Source organism: Oryctolagus cuniculus, chromosome 1 (genome assembly GCF_051225735.1).
Source record: "Oryctolagus cuniculus isolate XC-2025 breed Fujian yellow rabbit chromosome 1, ASM5122573v1, whole genome shotgun sequence".
Taxonomy (NCBI): domain Eukaryota; kingdom Metazoa; phylum Chordata; class Mammalia; order Lagomorpha; family Leporidae; genus Oryctolagus; species Oryctolagus cuniculus.
The window spans coordinates 226772344-226793308 of record NC_142867.1 but is presented as its reverse complement, the minus strand read 5'-3'; the positions used below and the strand labels follow the sequence as shown (position 1 = coordinate 226793308).

At 39.5% G+C, this 20965-nt stretch overlaps 1 protein-coding gene and 1 non-coding gene across 3 annotated transcripts in view; one reads left to right on the top strand and one right to left on the bottom strand.

Moving 5' to 3' along the window:
* LOC127489783 (olfactory receptor 1L8) overlaps positions 1-18857 on the top strand; it is a 277026-nt gene extending 258169 nt beyond the window's left edge. For both annotated transcript variants that reach the window (XM_089302178.1, XM_089302186.1), the window contains 2 exons: positions 7284-7329; positions 16675-18857. In XM_089302178.1, coding sequence (XP_089158304.1) covers positions 16853-17785 — 933 coding nt within the window. In that variant the 5' untranslated portion in view covers positions 7284-7329; positions 16675-16852 and the 3' untranslated portion in view covers positions 17786-18857. The remainder of the gene's footprint in view (positions 1-7283; positions 7330-16674) is intronic.
* A 31-nt stretch (positions 18858-18888) lies between these two features.
* The window catches only part of LOC100357943 (uncharacterized), a 159691-nt gene continuing 157614 nt past the window's right edge, over positions 18889-20965 (bottom strand). Inside the window, exon 4 of the transcript XR_016211705.1 lies at positions 18889-20595. This is a non-coding gene — a transcript (uncharacterized LOC100357943). The remainder of the gene's footprint in view (positions 20596-20965) is intronic.

Genomic DNA, 20965 nt, shown 5'->3' with positions numbered 1-20965 from the left:
CTTAATCTCTCTACTAATCTGCCTCTGATTAGGCAACCAGGATGAATTTTTTTTTGGCAGTGTTTTAAAAGAGCTTAGCAACCTATCCAAGGAACCATTAAGTGTTGGATCTGGGCCCGGGAATGAAAGGCTCTTCACCCGCCTCACTGCACCCTTGGGGGAACAAATGTGAAACTTCTGTGTGGTCAACAGGAAAGAATTAAGGTGGTTGCTCCCACCTGCAGAGGCTTTTGAACACTGTGTAGCTCAGAGCTTCTGAGGAATGCTCTCTGGGGAGTTTCCCAGTGGAATGTCCTAGAATATGTGAAGACTCTGAGGAAGGGTGTCAGAGATGGGTTCCAGAGGGGATGAGAGGACAAAGGCAAAGGCAGCAGAGCCTGTTTGCAGGGTTGGAGATGGGGAAATAATTTCTGGCGTGAATGCTATGTGCCAATGACTTCTAACATTTAGTCCACACTACCTGTGTGCTGTGTAACTTTTCCCTTCATCATCAGATCGGGATATGGAGACAGAGAGGCCAACTGACCAGCCTAGGATCACAAAGTTAAAAAGGAGGCAAGTCAACGTTCAACTTAAAGTTTTTCTTCTACCAAACCTGGAAGTTAGTCCATAATGCAATTATTACTCCTGAGGCAGGCAGACTGTCATTTTTCTCCTCGTTCTTACACGTGTCTGTTAACTATTTTGGTTCTGTAGCCTTGTGGAATAGCCCCATTCTTGAGGATGCTTCTCAACACCCTAGAGAGCTCAATTTGTGATTTTTCATCTATTCAGACGTTTGTTGAGCTTATTGCCTAATGAATTCCTGGAGTGCCTGTGGGCACTGGGTATTTACAAGTAACTGAAACATATATTTTCTACACTTAAAAGCTAAGTAAAGATACCAACCATAAATAAGTAAACAAGTGAACATACAATCAGAAACTCTGATTAGATGAAAAGGAGAAGTAGGATGATACCAGTGAGAAAGTATAATTGGGGGCATAATTTAAATTAGATTTCCAGGTAAACTCATTAGAGAAGAGGGAATATAATTTGGGATCTGGAGTAGTAATTAGCTATATCAGAAGTAGTAAAGAGTAGAGTAGGGATACAAACTTTTAGGTACATGGGAACATCCCAAGGCTGTATACCAGTTGGGAGGACCAGTGTAGGGAGAAGGCGGTAAGCAGTATGGTGAATGACCTAAAATATGACCAGTCTCCCAGCCACAGGGGTTTGAAACTTGGAGTCAGCTGAATCAAACTGAGTTGGGTGTCTCTTCAAAACTTGGAGTTACTGATACTTGGAGTTAGCTAGTCTTAGGCTCTGAAGATCTCATATATTCATAAGGAGTGGGGAGCAGAGGCAATGATCTCACCACTACAGCTTTTTGTAAACCTTTGCAGTGTATCTACAGGCAGAAAAATTGGACCAAACTTGGAGAAAAGAGAAGTCTGACATTCCAGAAAGACACAAAGGAGCTGCCTCTTGATTTTACAGTTTAATACAATCTTATTGAGCCCTGTTTTGTTTGTTCTTTAACAAGAAGTGGAATATCTTAGTGCTCAAGAGTACAGATTCTAGCTGTAAATCTTGCCTCTGTCCTTTATTAATTGTGAATAAATTACAAAACATCTCAATCACTACAAAAATAATAGTAAGAAGAGTTAACTAGTACTGGTACTGTCTATTAAAGTATTGCACAGGCCCTGGGCTAAAAGTGTTTTACTTATACTTTTTAAGATATTTATTGATTTATTTATTGAGAGGCAAATAACCATACAGTGACAGAGATATTGTCTGCTATTTCATTAACAAAATACCTATAATAGCCAGTGCTGGGACAGGCCAAAGCTAGAAGCCATGAACTCAAAGGAGGTCTCCCATGTGGCTGACAGGGACCCAACCAGCTGAGCCATCACCTGCTATCTCCCAAGCTGTGCATTATAAGGAACCTGGAATCCGCAGCAGAGCCAAGGCTCAAACCAAGGCATTACAATATGGGAAGCAGTTTTTCCCAGTGGCGTCTTAATCGCTAGACTAAATAGCCATCCCCCATTTATGTAACTCTGGTCTATGTGAATGGGCACTTACCCAGCTGTTCTCAGCCAATCTGAGATGCTGTTGAGCTGTGGGGTTCGGTAGCCTTAATGCTTTGCTGTCAAACAATGGAAAATTCATATCACAGACCCATCTGGAGACAGCCTCTTTCCCTTGTAGAATGGAAATGGAATTCACTGTTGTAGGCAACTGTAGGGTAGATTTTTTGAGGCACAATAAGTAGAACTGGAAAGTCCCCAAGGGGGCTCATGTGGGAATATTTACAAAGTTTGGAGGCCCTAGAGTTCTCATTAGTGAAAATAGATGCTAATCTGCAGTGCGTCCTTAAAGACAGGAGATACACTGTTTGTTGTGAAGTCTTTCCCTGGTCCATCACCTTGAGCTTGTCCATCACTCATCATGCTGGGCTTGCTGCTCTCACCCTCTTCACTTCCAGTTATGACCCAGATAGAACAACTAGGAGAGCACAGATATGAGGCATCTTTTTCTCCTATGATTTTGATACTGTCCCAGCCAAGGCCCTTCTCTCTGTCATTCTCCTTATAATGTAAAATTAGGGGGTCTTTTGTGGAATGGAAAATTTAAATTCAATATAAACCTATATGTCAGTTTTAGCTGGATTTATTGCTCAACATATTTGTGAGATTTACCATTATTAGTGTGCATTAGCACTGTGGTTTATTTATTCTCATTCTGCTTGGAATTATAAATGTGTCATAATTTTTAAACCTAGCATAAGGCAAATGAACACTTTGGTTTTTCTCCAGTTTTGGTCTGCTGTGGATAGTTGCTGTGAATATTGTTATAAGTATCTTTTTGTTGAGCATGTCCATGGAATACTCTGGAGTGGAATGATATTATGTGACCCTAAGGATTGAAATTCTAGTCGTAGGGAATACAGCAATACACACTAACCAGTGGCATTCCAGATGATTGTTACCAATGTATGTTCCCATTTGTAGTGAAAAGGAATTTAGTTTCTCCAAATACTCAGCAAGACTTAAGTTGTTAGTCTTTTAAATTTTAGGCATACTAATGAGTTATTATCTCATACTAGATCTTATTATACTATCTCATGGTGGTTTTAGTCTGCTGTTGTTTGTTCTTTAAATACTATGTAGTCTTAAGAATTCAAGGAGTAAAATGCTAAAAGACCATAGCTTAGTGGGAATACAGGCAAGGGCTAAAAGCAAATGGAAAGATTTACCCAAGTCAAATGGAAAGACAACCATTTCACCCATATACATTACATTTTATTTTATTTATTTTTTAAAAAATTTATTTATTTATTTGAAAGGCAGAGAGAGAGAGAGGTTTTCCATCTGCTGATTCACTCGCCAGATAGCCGCAATGGTGGGAGCTGCGCTGATCCGGAGCCAGGAGCTTCCTCTCCCACATGGGTGCAGGGGCCCAAGGACTTGGGCCATCTTCCATTGCTGTCCCAGGCCATAGCAGAGAGCTGGATTGGAAGTGGAGCAGCCATGGGCTGGCACCGTGACTCACTTGGTTAATCCTCCGCCTGCAGTGCCAGCATCCCATATGGGCGCTGGGTTCTACTCCCAGTTGCTCGTCTTCCAGTCCAGCTCTCTGCTCTGGCCTGGGAAGGCAGTGGAGGATGGCCCAAGTGCTTGGGCCCCTGCACCCATGTGGGAGACCAGGAGGAGGAAGCACCTGGCTCCTGGCTTCGGGTCAGCATAGCTCCGGCTGTAGTGGTCATTTGGGGGGTGAACCAAAGGAAGGAAGACCTTTCTCTCTGTCTCTCTCTCACTGTCTAACTCTGTCAATTAAATATAAATAAATAAATAAATAAGGAAGTGGAGCAGCCAGGACTCGAACCAGCACCCATATGGGAAGCCTGCACTGCAGGTGGCAGCTTTACCTGCTATACCACAGTGCTGGTCCCATACATTACATTTTAAAGTAATCACAGATCATGAAAACTCTAGTAGTAAACTTTTTCTTTATTTATATAAGGGGAACAGATTTGACATATTTCATATATACAATTTTAAGTCCATAATGATCCTTCCTCCCTCCCTCTGCCCTCCCTCCTTTCTTTCTCTGTTTTTTCCTTTTAAATTTTGCAATAACATAATTTCAATTACTTTATGGTCACAGGCTTAATTCTCCACTAAATAAAGAATTCAACAAATAGAAAGTAAAAAGACCACAGTTACACAGGAATACAGAGAAAGGTTATGAACAATAATTAAGTCTTGGGATGTGATTTCACCCATATATATTACTTTTTTGTATTCTATGTATTAGCTACCACAATTTTTTTTAAAGCATGATATTTGTCTTTTTGGATCTGGCTTATTTCACTAGCATAATAGTTCGCAGCTGTATCCATTTTGTTGCAAAAGACAGAATTTATTCTTTTTGTATGACTGAGTAGTATTCTCTCTTAATATGTACCACCTTCTTCCTTAAACAGTAATCAGTTCGTGGACATTTGGGTTGATTCCATGCCTTAACTATTATGAATTGAGCTACTATAAACATACGTGTACTGCTTCATGTACTAATTTCATTTTCTTTGGGGAAATTCACAGGAGTGGATGTCTGGGTCATCTGGTAGATCAACTTTCAGATTCTGAGGACTTCCATACCATATCCATATTGGTTGAACTAGTTTATATTCTCATCAGCAGTGCATTAGAGTACCCTTTTTTCCACATCCTCAACAGCATGTGTTATATTTTTCATATTTGGATGATAGCCATTCTAACTGTGGTGATGGGATACCTCATTGTGGTTTTTTATTTTCATTTCCCTGATGGCTAGTGGACCTCAGAATTTTTTTGTGTGTCTATTGGCCATTTTCATTTCATCCTTTGAAAAATACCTGTTCAAAAAAATTCCTGTTCATTTCCTTTGCCCATTTCTTAACTGGAGTGTTTATTTTGTTGTTATTGAGTTTCTTGCACTCCTTATATATTTTAGATAGTAATCCTTTATCAGATGAATACTTTGCAAATATTTTCTCCCTTTCTATCCAGTGCCTATTCACTTTGTTGAGTGTTTTCTTTGCTGTGCAGAAAATTCTTAGCTTGGTGTAACCCCATTTGTCTATTTTTGCTTTTATTGCCTGTGCTTCTGAAGTGTTTGCCTATGCCAATGCCTTACAAGGTTTCCTCTGTTTTGCCTCTAGTAATATAACGGTTTCAGGGCAGAGTTTTATATCCCTGATCGATTGTGGGTTGGTTTTTATGTAGGATATAACATCTTGTTTCATACTTTTGCACGTGGAGATCTAATTTTCCCAATGCCATTTGTTGAAGAAACTGTCCTTTCTCCAGGGAGTGATTTTGACTCATTTATCAAAGATTAGTTGGTTGTGGATGTATGAGTGATCTTCTTTATGTTCTGAATTTATATAACTAGCATTTTGTTGAGGATTTTGCATCTATGTTCTTTGGTGATACTGGTCTATAGTTCTCTTTATTGGTTGCAGATTTTTCTGTTTTGGCATTAAGGTGATGCTGGCCTCAAAGAAGGAGTGTGGGAGGATTTTCTTCTTTAAATTTTTTGAATGGTTTAAGAAGAATTGACATTAGTTTTTCTTTAGTAAATTCGCAGTGAAGCCTTTTGGTCCTGGCCTTTCTTTGTTGGGAGGGTCTTTATTACTGATTCAGTCTCTTGGTTATTGATCTGTTTAGGTTTCCTATGTCTTCAGGACTCAATTTTGGTAAATTTTAAGTGTCCAGAAATCTATCCATTTCTTCTAGATTTTCCAATTTGTTGGAATATAGCTTTTTTTGTGGTAATTCCTGATTGTTCTTTTTAATTCTGTGATATCTATTGTAAAATCTCCTTTTTCATCTCTGGTTTTATGGATTTAGGTCTTTTCCCTCTTTTTTGGTTAGTTATGCTAATGATGTATCAATTTTGATTATTGTTTCAAAAAAGTACCTCTTCACTGATATTTTGTATCATTTCCTTTTATTACAATTTTGTTTATTCTTTAATTTTTATTACTTCTTTCTTCCTACTATTTTTGGTGTGATTTGTTCTCAATTTCCTAGGTCCTTGAGATGTTAGATCATTTATTTGATACCTTTTCAATTTCTTTATTGAGGCAGTAATTGCTGTAAAATTTCCTATTAGCACCACTTTTGCTGTATCCTACAATTCTCGATATGTTGAGTTGTCATCATCATTTATTTCTAGTAATTTTTTTATTTCCCTTTTGAGTTCTTCTATGATCCATACTTCATTCAGGAGCATGTTGTTCAGTCTCCAAACATTTGTATGTTTTCTAAAGTTTCTAGATACATGGTATGATTTCAGTTTTTAAAAATTAGTTGAGATTTGCTGTTTGTCTTAGCATATGGTCTATCCTGGAGAGGGTTCTATACCCTGATGAAAAGGATGTGTATTCTTCAACTGTGAATTGATACGTTCTGTAGATATCAGTTAGGTCCATTTTGGTCAATAGTGTAGATTAGCTGTGTTGTTTCTTTGTTGATTTTTTTGTCTAGTTGATCTGTCAATTGATGAAAATATGGTGTTGAAGTCTCCCATTATTATTGGAATATATGTCTCCCTTTAGATCCATTAACATTTGTTTTAAATAGGTGGATGCTCTAGCATTTAGTGCAAGTATACATTTAATATGGTCACATCTTCCTGTTAAGTTGATCCCTTAATAATTGCATAATTATCTTCTTTCTCTTTTAACAGATTTTTGTCTAAAGTCTATTTTGTATGATATGAGAGTAGTTATTTCTGCTCATTTTTTATTTCCATCCACAAAGAATATCTTTTTCCATCCTTTAACTTTGTGTCTTTCTTGGTGAGGTGTTTCTTATAGGCAGCATACCAGTGGGCCTTGTTTTTTAATCCACTCAGCCAGTTTGTAGCTTTCAAGTGCAGAGATTAGTCCATTTACATTCAAGGTTATTATTGATAAGTAATGATTTGGTCCTGCCATTTTCCCATAATATCCCTATTGCTTGTTTTGGATATTCTTTGTACTTTTACTAGGTGGTTTTCTGTCTTCACATTCTTTTTTGGTGCTAATTATCTTCCTCTGTTTCCCTGTGCAGCACATCCTTAAGTACAGTTTGTAATAGGGGACAGGTGGTGACAAATTTATTCAATTTATATTTGTTTCAGATGGGTGGCCTTTATTTAATTTATAAATGAGAGGTTTGATAGATAATGTTTTTCTGGGTTGACAGTTTTTTCTCTTTGAGGACTTGTAATAAATCTCTCTATTCTCTCCTATCCTATAGGGTTTCTTCTGACAAACCTATCAATCAAATTGGAGTTCCTTTGAAGGTAATATGGCATTTCTTACACATTTTAAGATCTTTGCTTTACTTTTAAAAGTTTGAATATAATGTGTTATAGTGAGGATCTTTTCTGATCATGTGTATTTTAGGTTCTATGCGCTTCCTGTACTTGGATGTCCATTTTTTTCTTCAAATTAGAAAATTTCCTGCTGTTATTTAATATGCCCTGTAAGCCATTTTGCTTTTCTATTCATTCAGGAATTCCTAGGACATGTGTATTTGGCCATTTGATGGTATCCCCTAGATTTCAAACACTGTTTTCAGTTTTTCTAAATTTTTTTGTCTGAAATATTTCCAAAGAATTTTCTTTTTCTTCTAACTCAGATATTCTTTCTTCTGTTTCAGGTTTTCCACTGTACTTTTTTGACATATTGAATTCTCCATTTCTAACATGTCAGTGTGATTTTTCTTTAATATCTCTGTCTCCCAGCAGAATTTCTCATCCAGGTCACGTATGGATTTCTTAACTCATGCAATTGCTTCTCTGTGTTTTTGAGTAATCTTACAATCACTCTTTTGAATTTCTTCTCAGATATTTTGTCAGTCTCCTAGTCTTCACAGTTTAATATTGAGGTATTAGTTTTTTAATTTAGGGGAGTCATTTTGTCTTCCTGGTTCGTGTTTCTTATATTTCTATGCTTGTTTTTTATACATCTGGGGAAACACTTAGTCTCTCCTCTGAAGGCTTTGTTGTGTCTTTATGTCTTACTGGAGTGCCTTCAGCAGATATCCAGAAGTGTGTGTTGGGTAGGGTTGGGGGCTCTGTCCAGCATTTGTGGGTGGAGCAAGAATCTAGCATGACATCCAAGTTAGGCATGGTATAGTCAATAAGTGGAGGGGATGATCATGCTGGCTGGCATGTTCACAGTCTCGGTTCTTCTCTGTGCCAAGGTGATCCAGCTGTCTAGGCTGAGTTCACAATTCCTATGAACCCCACCCACTTACGCACATGAACTGCAGAAAGGATTTTTGTACTCCATGGCATGAGCGCAGAGCCCTCCATGATGACCCCCTCCAGAACGCAGGGAGTTCTGAGCTTCTGGAGTCAGACCCATTGATTTCCCAAAGATCTGGCCACACCCCACACCCTTCTCAATTTCTTAGCCTATCGCACAGTTACAGGGTGCTGGGCTCCTGCATCCATAGAGTACATGGGGTCCACTCTGCCCTCTAAGCCTCCCTGTCCATGGAGAGAGTTGCCTCATCCCTGGAGCCAGCAAGCCACCCAACAGAGGTCAGTCAGTGCTCTGTCTCAGCAAGCTGAGGCTGGGAAGGTGAGAGGAACAATGTGCACTCCCTTCATGTGCTTACTGGGCACCTTAGCCATCTCCAACTCTCCGGGTCAGACTTAAAGCCAGGAGACCATGAATTTCTCCCTAAGACAAAATCCACCTGTGGTGTGCGGGTCACAGAAGCCTCAAGTTGCCTTATTCTGGGGAGATGGTGCTTCCCACTACATCAGTTGCTCAGTGTCTAGCTAGGGGGGAAGGAGAAAAGCAGTGTATCCTCCCTTCATGGAGTTGGGTGGGTATCCTGCCCATCTCCAGCTCTTTGGGCGGGATTCAGTCAGTGTGGACTGCAGGCTTCTCCCTCAGACAAGATTGCCCATGGCAGGTGGGCTACTGCAGACTTCGCTCACATCACCCTGAGAAGACAGCATCCCCACCAGGCACAAGCTGCAGGAGTCACTGGTTGTCTTGTAAGCTGCCGTGTGCTTGTACAATCTTCACTGCCCCATAGAAGCTGTCTTCTTCCTGTAGACTTTCCACTGAAAACTTTGCTCCAATTGTCTCCTGGGGATGTGGTTCCTCCTGTGTTCTTCTGGTAACTTCCCATGGACAAAGTCAGTGTGCTTTTCCTTATTCAGCCATCTTGGAATCTCAAACCATTGGTTTGACAAAGGTATGAACAAATTTTGACAAATCTATATTTGCAGCAATACTGATACATACAGGAATTTTGCTTTTTGATTTTTTTAAGTTTAGTTCCCACCTATAAGGGAGAGTACACAGTGTTTATCTTTCTGCATCTGGCTTATTTCACTCAATCTGATGTCCTTCCTTCTGCATCCATTTTGCTGCAAGTGGTGGAACTTCATTCTTTATAGCTGAATAATATTTCGTTATGTATACACACCACATTTTCTTTATCCATGCATCTGATGATGGACACCTTGGTTCATTCCAAATTTTAGCTATTGTGAACAGTGCTGCTATAAACATGGTGGTACCGGTATCTCTTTGATGCAATGTGTTCATTGTCTTCTGGGTATATGGCCTTATGTGGGATTGCTGTATCATAGGGCAAATCTATTTCTAGTTTTAAAAGAAAGAAAATTTGCATACTGGTTTTCACAGTGACTGCATTGATTTACATTCCCACCAGCATTGTAGAAGTGCTCCCCTTTCCCTACATCCTGGCTAGAATTTGATAGTCTTCTGTCTTTTGGATACTAGCCATCGTGACAGGCATGAGTTGATCTGTGATTGTGGTTTTGATTTGCATTTCTTTGATGGTTAGTGATTTTCTTCAGATATTTGTTGGCTATTTGTTTTTCTTCTTTTTATAACTGTTGAGATTCTTTGCCCATTTTGTAACTGGATTGGTTTGGGTTTTGTTGTTGTATTTTTAAATTGCTGATATATTCTGGAGATTAATCCTTTGTTAGATAAGTAGCTCACAAATATTCTTCCAATTCTATTGGATGATGCTTCATTCTATTGATAATTTCCTTTGCTGTGTTGAGGCTTCTGAGTTTGATATAATACAATGTGTTTAGTTTTGATTTTGTTGAATGTGCTTTGGGGGTTTTATCTAAGAAGTCATCACTACCTGATTGTCTTCAAGTATTTCCCCTACATTTTTGTCTAGCAACTTCTTATTCTCAGGTCTTAAATTTAAGTCTTTTATTCATCTTGAGTTGATTTTTGTATGTGGCGAGAAGTATAGTTCTAATTTCATTCTTTTATTTATATGCATCCAATTTTTCCAGCGCCATTTATTGAAGAGGATGTCCTTAGTCTGCTATATGGGCTGAACAGTTTTGTCAAAAATCAGTTGGCTGTAATATGTGGGTTAATTTCTAGGCTGTTTATTCTGTTCCATTGATCTGTGTGTCAGTTTGTATGCCAGTGCCATGCTGTTTTAATTACCATATCTTTGTAGTATACTTTGAAGTCTGCTATTGTGATTCCTCTAGCTTGATTTTTTTTTTCTCATGATCACTTTGGTTACTCTGGGTCTTTTGTGATTACATAAAAATTTTAGGATTGCTTTTTCTTTTTCTCTCTTTTTTATGTTTAACTTTTATTTAGTAAATATAAATTTCCAAAGTACAGTTTATGGATTACAATGACTTTACCCCCCCATAACTTCCCTCCCACCTGCAATCCTCCCATCTCCCACTCCCTCTCCCATTCCATTCGCATCAAGATTCATTTTCAATTATCTTTATATACAGAAGATTAATTTAGTATAAATTAAGTAAAGATTTCAACAGTTTGCACCCACACCGAAGCACAAAGTGTAAAGTACTGTTTGAGTACTAGTTATAGCATTAATTCACATAGTACAACACATTAAGGACAGAGATCCTACATGGGGGAGTAAGTACACAGTGACTCCTGTTGTTGACTTAACAATTGACACTCTTGTTTATGGCATCAGTAATCACCCTAGGCTCTAGTCATGAGTTGCCAAGGCTATGGAAGCTTTTTCTTTTTTCAAAGATTTATTTTTGTTTACTTTAAGGACAGAGTTATGGAGAGATAGAGAGTTCTTCCATCAGCTGCAAATGGCCACAATGGCTGGAGCTGGGACAGGACAAAGCCAGGAGCCAAGAGTTTCATCCCAGTCTCCCCTATGGGTGCATTAGCAGGGAGTGGGATCAGAAGTATAGCAGCTGGGACTCAAATCAGCACCCATATGGGATGCTGGCGGCAAGCAATGGTTAACCCATTTTACCACAATGCCAGCCTGCAGGATGGTTTTTGTCTAATCCCATAAAGGATGTCACTGGTATTTTGATAGAAATAATATTGATTCTGTAGATTGCTCTAGGAAGCAATTTTAATGATAGCGATTATTCTAATCCATGAGCAAGGAAAATTTTTCATTTTTTGTCTTTGCTCATTTCTTTAATCAATGTTTTATAATTTTCATTATAGAGATCCATCACTTCTTTGGTTATATTTACTCCTAACTATTTGATATTTATGGCTATTGTGAATGGGATTTGTTTCTTATATGAGTTTGTCATTGACATATAAAAATAAGCTGTTTGTTTATTTTGTAACCTGCAAATTTACTTAATTAGACTTGCCACATGACCCAGCAATCTTACTTCTAGGTATATACCCAACTCAGGAACACATTGTATCAAAGAGATACCTGCATCAATATGATTATTAGCAGCATTGCTCACAATAGCCAAAATATGGAATCAACCAATATGTTCATCATCAGATGAACAGATAATGAAAATGTGGCATATATACACAATGGAATATTATTCCACTATAAAAAGGAATAAAATTCTACCACTTGAAGCAAAATGGATGCAAATGGAGGGTACATGTTAGGTAAAATAAGCTGGATAAAAAGAAAAGCAAATGTTATATGTCCTCCCTTATATATGGGACATTATTAAAATTAAAAAGGAAAAAGCAAAAAACAAAAAACAAATTCCTATGTGTATCAGTATTGCTGCAAACTTTGTTTTATTCCTTTGTCAAACAAATGGTTAAGAAGGTTATGCTACTATAGTTTTAATTATCTGTGATTATTTTAGAATATACTAAATATGAGTGAATATTATTATTTTTTGAATTGTATCTATGAATTCTAGTGAATAGTTTCTCCACAAGTGAATCAAATAAGTTGTAAACTGGGAGAAAATATGTGCACAAAACTTATGTGATAAAGGGCTGTTGTCTAAAACATAGAGATATTTCTTGAAATACAACAATATTTAAACAAAAATCCCCATTAAAAATGGGCCAAAGATCTTAACAGGCACCCCATCAAAGACGACATACAGTTGAAAAATAAGCATATGAGAAAATGCTCCACCCTCGTATATCAGGGAATTCCAAATTAAAACAATGAGACATGAGTACATAGTTGAATAAGAATTCCCAAACGTGAAATGTTTACCAGCGTAATTATTTATCAATTCTTAATAACCAACTTGACTCTCGCTGGGATTAAACATGACAATAGGTCTGATCTGATTTCATCATCATTTAAAAAATCATCTATTATTTTTCACTTTATGTTTCTGTGTGGGAGCAAACTGTTGAAATCTTTACTTAATGCATGCTAAACTGATCTTCTGTGTATAAAGAGAATCGAAAATGAATCTTGATGTGAATGGAATGGGAGAGGGAGTGGGAAAGGGGAGGGTTGCGGGTGGGAGGGACGTTATGGGGGGGAAGCCATTGTAATCCATAAGCCGTACTTTGGAAATTTATATTCATTAAATAAAAGTTAAAAAAAAATTACGTGAAAATATTGAAACATTCCATTGAGATGTTGCAGTGAAGTTCAGAAGCTCTGAAATTAGTCCCCGACATCTAAACAGGGAGCCTCAGGGGTCCCCTGTCCCCTTTGGAGTCACCTGTGGCAGCAGGAATTCCCATTCTGCTTTCTCTGCTTAGAGAGAGCACAGCACAGAATCCCCTGAGAGGCTGGCACAGCCCCCTCAGCCCAACAAGGGTCCCAGGGGCAGGAGAGCAGACCTCAACCCCGTGAGAAGCTGCTGGGCTTCCACAGCCAACAGAGTCCTCGCCACTCAGCTCAGGGCACGTCTGCCTTCAGAGTGCAGAGCTGGAAAAGGGCAGCATCACCCGGAGTCAGAGTGTAGGATGGATTTAAGGCCGTCAGAGAACTGTGTTGTCCCGTCAGAGCAGTAGAGCGATCCTTCCCTTGCCCCTGCTCCTCTCCTTGCCCATCAGCCCAGATCAAGGAAGAAGCGTGAGGAAGCTGAGCTCTGGCTGAGGAGCAGACTTGAATTCATTCACAGAGGCTGTGCAGAAGCTCAGCTTCTGGAGAAACTTGGAAGCAACGAAAAGCCTGTGGACGTGGAGGTGAGCTGCAGTGAGGGGAGCCCCCATGGCACCCAGCCAGCTGGGCATGTACTCGGTCCTCCCTGATGGGTTCAGCTACTTCTTACACTAAGAAGTTGGGGTGCAATTGAAACCTCCATCTGGCTTTTTTTTGTGACAGGCAGAGTTAGAGAGAGAGAGAGAGAGAGAGAGAGAGAGAGAGAGAAAGGTCTTCCTTCCATTGGTTCACCCCCCCAAAATGGCTGCCATGGCCGGCGTGCTGCGCCAATCTAAAGCCAGGAGCCAGGTGCCCCCTCCTGGTCTCCCACGCAGGTGCAGGGCCCAAGGACCTGGGCCATCCTCCACTGCCCTCCCGGGCCACAGCAGAGAGCTGGACTGGAAGAGGAGCGACCGGGACAGAATCTGGAGCCCTAACCGGGACTAGAACCTGGGGTACCAGCACCGCAGGCAGAGGATTAGCCTAGTGAGCCATGGCACCGGCCCTATCTGGCTTTTAAATGTAGGTCCACCCAACTTGGCCTCCAGACCATCTTTGCCACGTGTTTTGGTTTCAGCAGAAAATCTCTGCAGCCTCATACACTGGTAATTATTTCCCTTACTCAGACATCCCAAACCTTATTCCTTTACCCTAGTCATCAGCAAAGGTCATCCTCACACGTGTGCTGTGAAGCAGCCAACATCACTTAATCCAAATTTGCTTTATTTTTAAATTCTGCAACTTTAGGTAGTCCTTTCAGGAATGACCCCTTTATTAAATACTGGTTTGTGTTTGACAAATTACTCTCAGACATGTTCTCTCACTTGCTATTCAAAAAAAAAAAAAAATGAGGAATCAGACAGGGTCTGTCCTGTGCACTACCAATGCCACACACCCCCACCATGCATGGCCACAAATTTTCTACCTTATTTTAGCCAGTCATTCATAGATATTCAAACTTTCTTTCTTTTAAAAAAGGTTTATGTATTGATTTGAAAGGCAGAGTTACAGAGTAATGAGATAGAGAAAGAGAGAAATCTTCCATCTGCTGGTTCATTCTCCAAATAGCCACAGCAGACAAAGTTGGGCCTTGCCAAAGCCAGGAGCTTCATCAGGGTCTCCCACGTGGGTGCAGGGGCCCAAGTACTCGGGTTATCTACCGCTGATTCCCAGGTATATTAGCAGGGAGCTGCATGGGAAGTGAAGGAGCCAGGAATCAAACTTGTGCCCATATGGGATGCTGGTGTCACAGGCAGCAGCTTAAGCTGCTGCACCACAATGCTGATCCCATATTCAAATTTTCAAAAGCCATGACCTGCTCAATATAGAAAGACACATTGCCTTTCTTGCAATACGACATATTCTGAACATGGGACAAGAAAATGGGTCCCTGCCTGATTTTTTTTTTTACAATGCTCATTTTCCATGAACTTTTTGAAGACTCCTTATATGTATGTATCTCAAAAATTTTTCACATCAAAATGAACTCATTTTTTATTTTCATTCCCATGAACTCTTTGACACTCCCTCATATACTGTAATGGAGCTTCAAAAATTTCACAGAAAATGAAATTAAAAGACAATTTTACTTTGGTGCATCAACAGAGTCTTCAAAATTTGTATGCAAATGTGTATTATGAAAACACTATGCATGGATTTCAAAACTTTTTGTACCAAAATTAACATATTTTTATTCTATTTTCCATGAACTTTTTGAAGTTCCTATGTATGCACATCCATGCATTTGTATCTTTGTCAAAATTTGGAGATTTATAGAATCACAGTTAGGAGAATGGGCTTCTGAGTGAATCCCCTGGGACTTTAACCCATGTTTCCATGCACAACGCCCTCACTTCTCGCTACCTCACTCTGCTGGTATGAAGTGGCAGTAGTAATAGTGCACGCGTCGTCATCCCTTATCGGGGATTTAGTGAGATGCTGAGCGTGTGTCCACAATTAATAGATCTTGAATAAGTAACAGTGATCAACCTTGATTATGCATTCACTCAAAGCATTTAATGGATCAGCAAATATTTTTTTTCTATAAAAACTTTCAAAATCATGAAATAAGTCTGATAATTTGAGGTATACAATATTTTGAATATGCAAATTAATTAGCTGTTGGAACATACAGGAATGACAGGTAAGGGAAGATGACTCAAGGGTTGATGGTGACCAACAGCTCATTCTGAGTGTTTACAACACGCTGGACCCTCCTCTATGTCTTTTAAATATATAACCTCATTAAATCCTGTGACAATGTGGATATTTGTGTCCAATTTTACACACGAGGAAACAGATTTCAAGCAGGTTAGTAACTTAATAATGAAAATGTAGATATTTGGTTTTAAAGAAAATTATATTTTGAAATGTGTGATAATTCTAATGTAATAGACCTATCCATAATGTGTGAAAGAACATGCTCTCAAAAATTATTATAAACAAATATGTTCATTATTGAGATTTTTATGGTAGTCAACAGTAATTAGAAGTAACTATATTAGAAGTAACCCATATGTTAAAATTATTAAAAATCACTGTGTAGTATATCTAGTCACAAGGTACAGATAAACATGCCAACTCTGAAAAACTGACTTAACAACTTGCTGTACAAGAACTTTCATTGCAGGAATGTTTGTGGTAGAAAGAAATGGTGTCCACTTTGATGCCTTTCTCTAAGTAACTGGATAGAACTTGAAAAATATGTCTACAAAAGCAAGGTAACATTTTCCACATTATCTATAAAAACGTATGAAGATAGCAAAAATATAAATTGGCTACTCATTCTATACAAATGTGACTTAGGTTAGGGGATAAAGAAGCGAATGATAGTTTACAAAAAAGCCAGGACTCATGCACACTGAAGATAGAGGAGATGAAATCACTCTGCTGAGCTGAGTTCAGCAGTCCTCTTACAGACCCTGGGAGTCGTTTTGCTGGACCATTGTTTTTTCCGAGGCAATACAAAGCTGAAGTTCAGCATGATACAAGTGATTGGCTTTGATAGGGAGGTTACAGTCGTTCGTTCGTTCCCTATCAAAAACACCTCCACCCTCAATCCCCATCCCCTTTAGTCACCAAATTCATCCCTGCCTAACACTGTACTACATATTTGGTTTGTTGATGACTTAACTCCCAAACTAGAACATGAGCTCCACAAGTCAAGAATGTGTCTGTTCCATTGCTGTTCCCAGTAGGAGACTAGTAGTTTGTATAAAACAGGAATGACTCAGAATCAGAGGGGTCCACTTGTAATGATTCATGCAGAAATGCTTCTCTGTGCCTCCAGCTTTGATACAGAGCCCTCATGATGCCCAGATGTGGTCAGGGGCGAGCACATCGAAGATCATGCGGCTGACAGCTGCCTGTGCACAGCAGATATTTGTGACCTCACACACGAAGTGAAGACTTGCAGAGTTCTCATTCTGTGAGTTACAGAACTGCTTGCAGGAACAGGGCACAAGCCAATGGAAAGAGTCAACCAAACCAGCAGTGTCTCTGAGTTCATCCTTGTGGGACTTTCCTCCAGGCCTGAGGACCAAACTCCACTCTTCGTCCTCTTCCTTACCATTTACCTGGTCACCATCACAGGGAACCTGCTCATCATCCTGGCTATCTGCTCTGACCCCCAGCTGCAGACTCCCATGTATTTCTTCTTGAGTTTCCTGTCTTTCACTGACATTTGGTTCACAACAACCATCGTCCCCAAGATGCTGGCGAACTTCCTGTCAGAAAGGAAGACCATCTCCTATGCGGACTGTCTGACTCAAATGTACTTCATCTATGCCTTCGGCAACAGCGACAGCTGCCTTCTGGCAGTCATGGCCTTTGACCGCTATGTGGCCATCTGCGACCCCTTCCACTACGTTACCACCATGAGCCACCGCCGCTGTGTCCTGCTGGTGGCCTTCTCCTGTTCACTCCCACACCTCCACTCACTCTTGCACACACTTCTGCTGAACCTTCTCACCTTCTGCGACTCCAACGTTATCCACCACTTCCTCTGTGACCTCAGCCCTCTCATGAAATTGTCCTGCTCCCCCACAGTTGTCAATGAAACTGTGATAATGGCAGAAGGATCTGTAGTTTTGGTGACCCCTTTCCTATGCATTGTTTTCTCTTACACACGAATCCTCATCACAGTTCTCAAGATTCCTTCTGCTGCTGGGAAGCACAAAGCCTTCTCCACCTGTGGTTCTCACCTCACCGTGGTAACACTGTTTTATGGCAGCATCTTCTATGTCTATTTACAACCCGTGTCTACCTACACTGTCAAGGACCACATGGCAACCGTTGTCTACACAGTTTTGACCTCCATGCTAAATCCATTTATCTACAGTTTGAGAAACAAAGACCTGAAACGTGGCCTGAGGAAGCTCATGAGCAGGAGGAGATCCTAAGTTGGCCCTTGTGACAAACGCACGTGGACCCAGTTTCTCTGGGTTTCTGCTGAACACTCAGTCTCTTGGAGGCGTCATTTCACACCTGGTGAGATAAGGCTATTGGGAATATTTACATACAAGGGGCTCTGTTTCTGCTTAAATCACAACACTCCTCCTTTCTATTCTATTTTTTTGGAAGATCCATCACTTTCTCTACTTTCTCACCTTTCAAATCCTGCTTGAAACATTTCCTGACCATCTTTGTTTATGAAGACTGGTCCTCTGGAATTCTTAATTACAATATACTGCTGAATACCTAAATGATTTGACAGGTGTTGAAAGCATTTGAAGAGGGAAAGAATGGAGAAAGAGAATGAAGATGACTAGGAGGCTTATATTTTAGTTAAACTTTCTCATTATTGAGGATTTTTATAATTTCTTATTTTTTCTCTTTCTAAAATGTTTTCCTGCTTAAATTTTAAGTTTTGATTTTTATTCTTCTCTTCCCTTGCTCTCCTTTCTGTATTATTCTACTGTGGGATTTATTTTTCTTCAATTTCCTCTTTTATTTTGTCAAAAATGTTACCATGGGATCCCAAACTCCCTTAAGCTGGGTGTTAAAAATAGCATTTTGAGTGTTAGAGTGAGCATGGGGATAGGATTAAGTGTTAAGTGATCATATAAATAGGACTAAGTATTTGATAATACTAATAGAATTAAAAAGGGGTGAATGGGCCGGCGCCGCGGCTCACTAGGCTAATCCTCCGCCTAGCGGCGCCGGCACACCGGGTTCTAGTCCCGGTCGGGGCGCCGGATTCTGTCCCGGTTGCCCCTCTTCCAGGCCAGCCCTCTGCTGTGGCCCGGGAGTGCAGTGGAGGATGGCCCAGGTGCTTGGGCCCTGCACCCCATGGGAGACCAGGAAAAGCACCTGGCTCCTGGCTCCTGCCATCGGATCAGCGCGGTGCGCCGGTCGCAGCGCGCCGGCCGCGGCGGCCATTGGAGGGTGAACCAACGGCAAAGGAAGACCTTTCTCTCTGTCTCTCTCTCTCACTGTCCACTCTGCCTGTCAAAAAAAAAAAAAAAAAAAAAAAAAAAAAAAAAAAAAAGGGGTGAATGCTCCATCATGGAAAGCAGTCCACACAACAGACTCATAGAATGACAATCACTTTAAATAGCACTCTGACCTCAGAAACAACCCTTAAGGCATTCTTGTATGGCTGAAAAAACCCATGAGACCATTTCAGTCATGGAAAGCCAGAACACCATGGCAAAAAATGTCCTACAAGAAGGACTTCTATGGCTGAGACCCCAACAGAAAGAAGTGGTCATCAAAGAAAGAGGTACTTTTCTCTGAAGGGAGGAGAGAACTTCTACTTTGCTCATGACCTTGTCTAAATATGGAAGGAGTCAGTAGATTCAAAATGCTTCCACAGCCAAGGCAGCTCATGTCAAGAGCCTCAGGTGATCACTGACATCATACATAAGGCTGTTAATTGTTAAATTAACAACAGAGTCACTGTGCACTAACTTCCCATATAGGACCTCTGCCCTCAAAGAGTTGGATTAGAAAAGTTAATAGTAAAACTGGTTTGCAAAGATTTACCTCATTTTAATGTATTAAGTGGAGGATATTATCTATGTCTCATAAGCTATAGTAATGTCTAAGGGCTCACAAAAGACGTACCATTCTTGGGTCTTCTTCAAAGTTAATTCTCTCAAAAATATATATATATAAAACCTCAGAAAGGTTTACATTTATTGATTTAAAAAATAATTCCTTATTGTAAAAACAATCCTGTTGGTGTTCTATTGTACAGTAGGGTAATAATAGTTAATAATAACATACTGTACTTTTCTAAATAGCTAGAAGAAAGGCTTCTGAATGTTCACACTACAAGGAAACCATGAATATATGATGCATTGGATGCTAATTATCCTAATTTGATCATTAAAATGTATGTATAAATTGAAATATTACATTATCCCCCATAAATATGTAAAATTATTTTGTCAATAAATACAAAAAAATCTCTAAAAAAAGTTAATAGGGAGAAAGCATTATCCTTTCTCTCGATCTCTCCCTCTCTGTAACTCTGACTACAAATAAATAAATAAATATAAACAAAAAGAGATCAACCCAGTGGTGGGTCTGTAAGTTAGCAGCTGAAGAGAGGCTCTGTGGGCACGTATCTATCTGAAAACACTATTTGCATTTCACTTTGGTGGATAATTTGCTGATTTGCTACTATATAGACTTTTAGGCTCTAAAGCTTTTCTCTTGGATCTTTAAACGTATGCCTATATTATGCTATTGCATCAGGTGTCTTCAGTGAGAAATAGGGGGTCATTGTAATTTGTGATTCTTTGTACCGGACGCCTCTCTAGAAACATGGCCATGCCGCCATTGCCTGGGCCTTGAGAGCAGACCCTTGTTCTGTTGATTTTACCCACGCCTGAGTGTAGAAGCCCAGAATTGTTCTTAACTGTGCTTAGGCCTGTAGGTGCCAACACGTAACAAAAAGGTAAGAAGCCCGAGGCAAGCAGGACTTGGACTTGAGACCAAAAACAAGAAGTGATTCATAAAAGGAAACATTGATAAGCTGAAACACATCAAATCTAAGACTTTTCTTTAAAGGATTCTGATAACAATAGAAGTTACAGAGTTGGAGAAAATATCTGTAACCACACATTTGACAAAGGACTAATATTCAGAATGCATAGATAATGGCCCCAACTCACCGGCAAAAAGTAAGCAATGCTATATGAACATGAGCAAAAGACTTGAAGAGACGTTCACAGCATAATTTGTACAGACAGCAGATGAGAACCTGAAAAGATATTGAACAACGTTAGCTATTTGGGAAATGTAAATTAAAATGACAATGACACTTGACTACATGCCTATCAAAATGACTAAGATAAAAAGTAAAAGTAAAAAACATCAAACAGACATAAGGATACAGAGAATCTATCCCTGATGTTTTGTTTGGTGGAACTAGAGAATAATATAGCTATTCTGAAAAGAGTTTGGGGTTTTCTTTAAAAGTTAAACATGCAACTATCATATAATCCAGAAATTACATTTATCCCAAAAAGTCATGAAAACTTATGTTAACACTAAAACAGGTGCAATTCTGTACATCTTCTGAAACATTATTTGTAATAACTGCAAATGGAAAAAACATAGGTCTTTCAGCC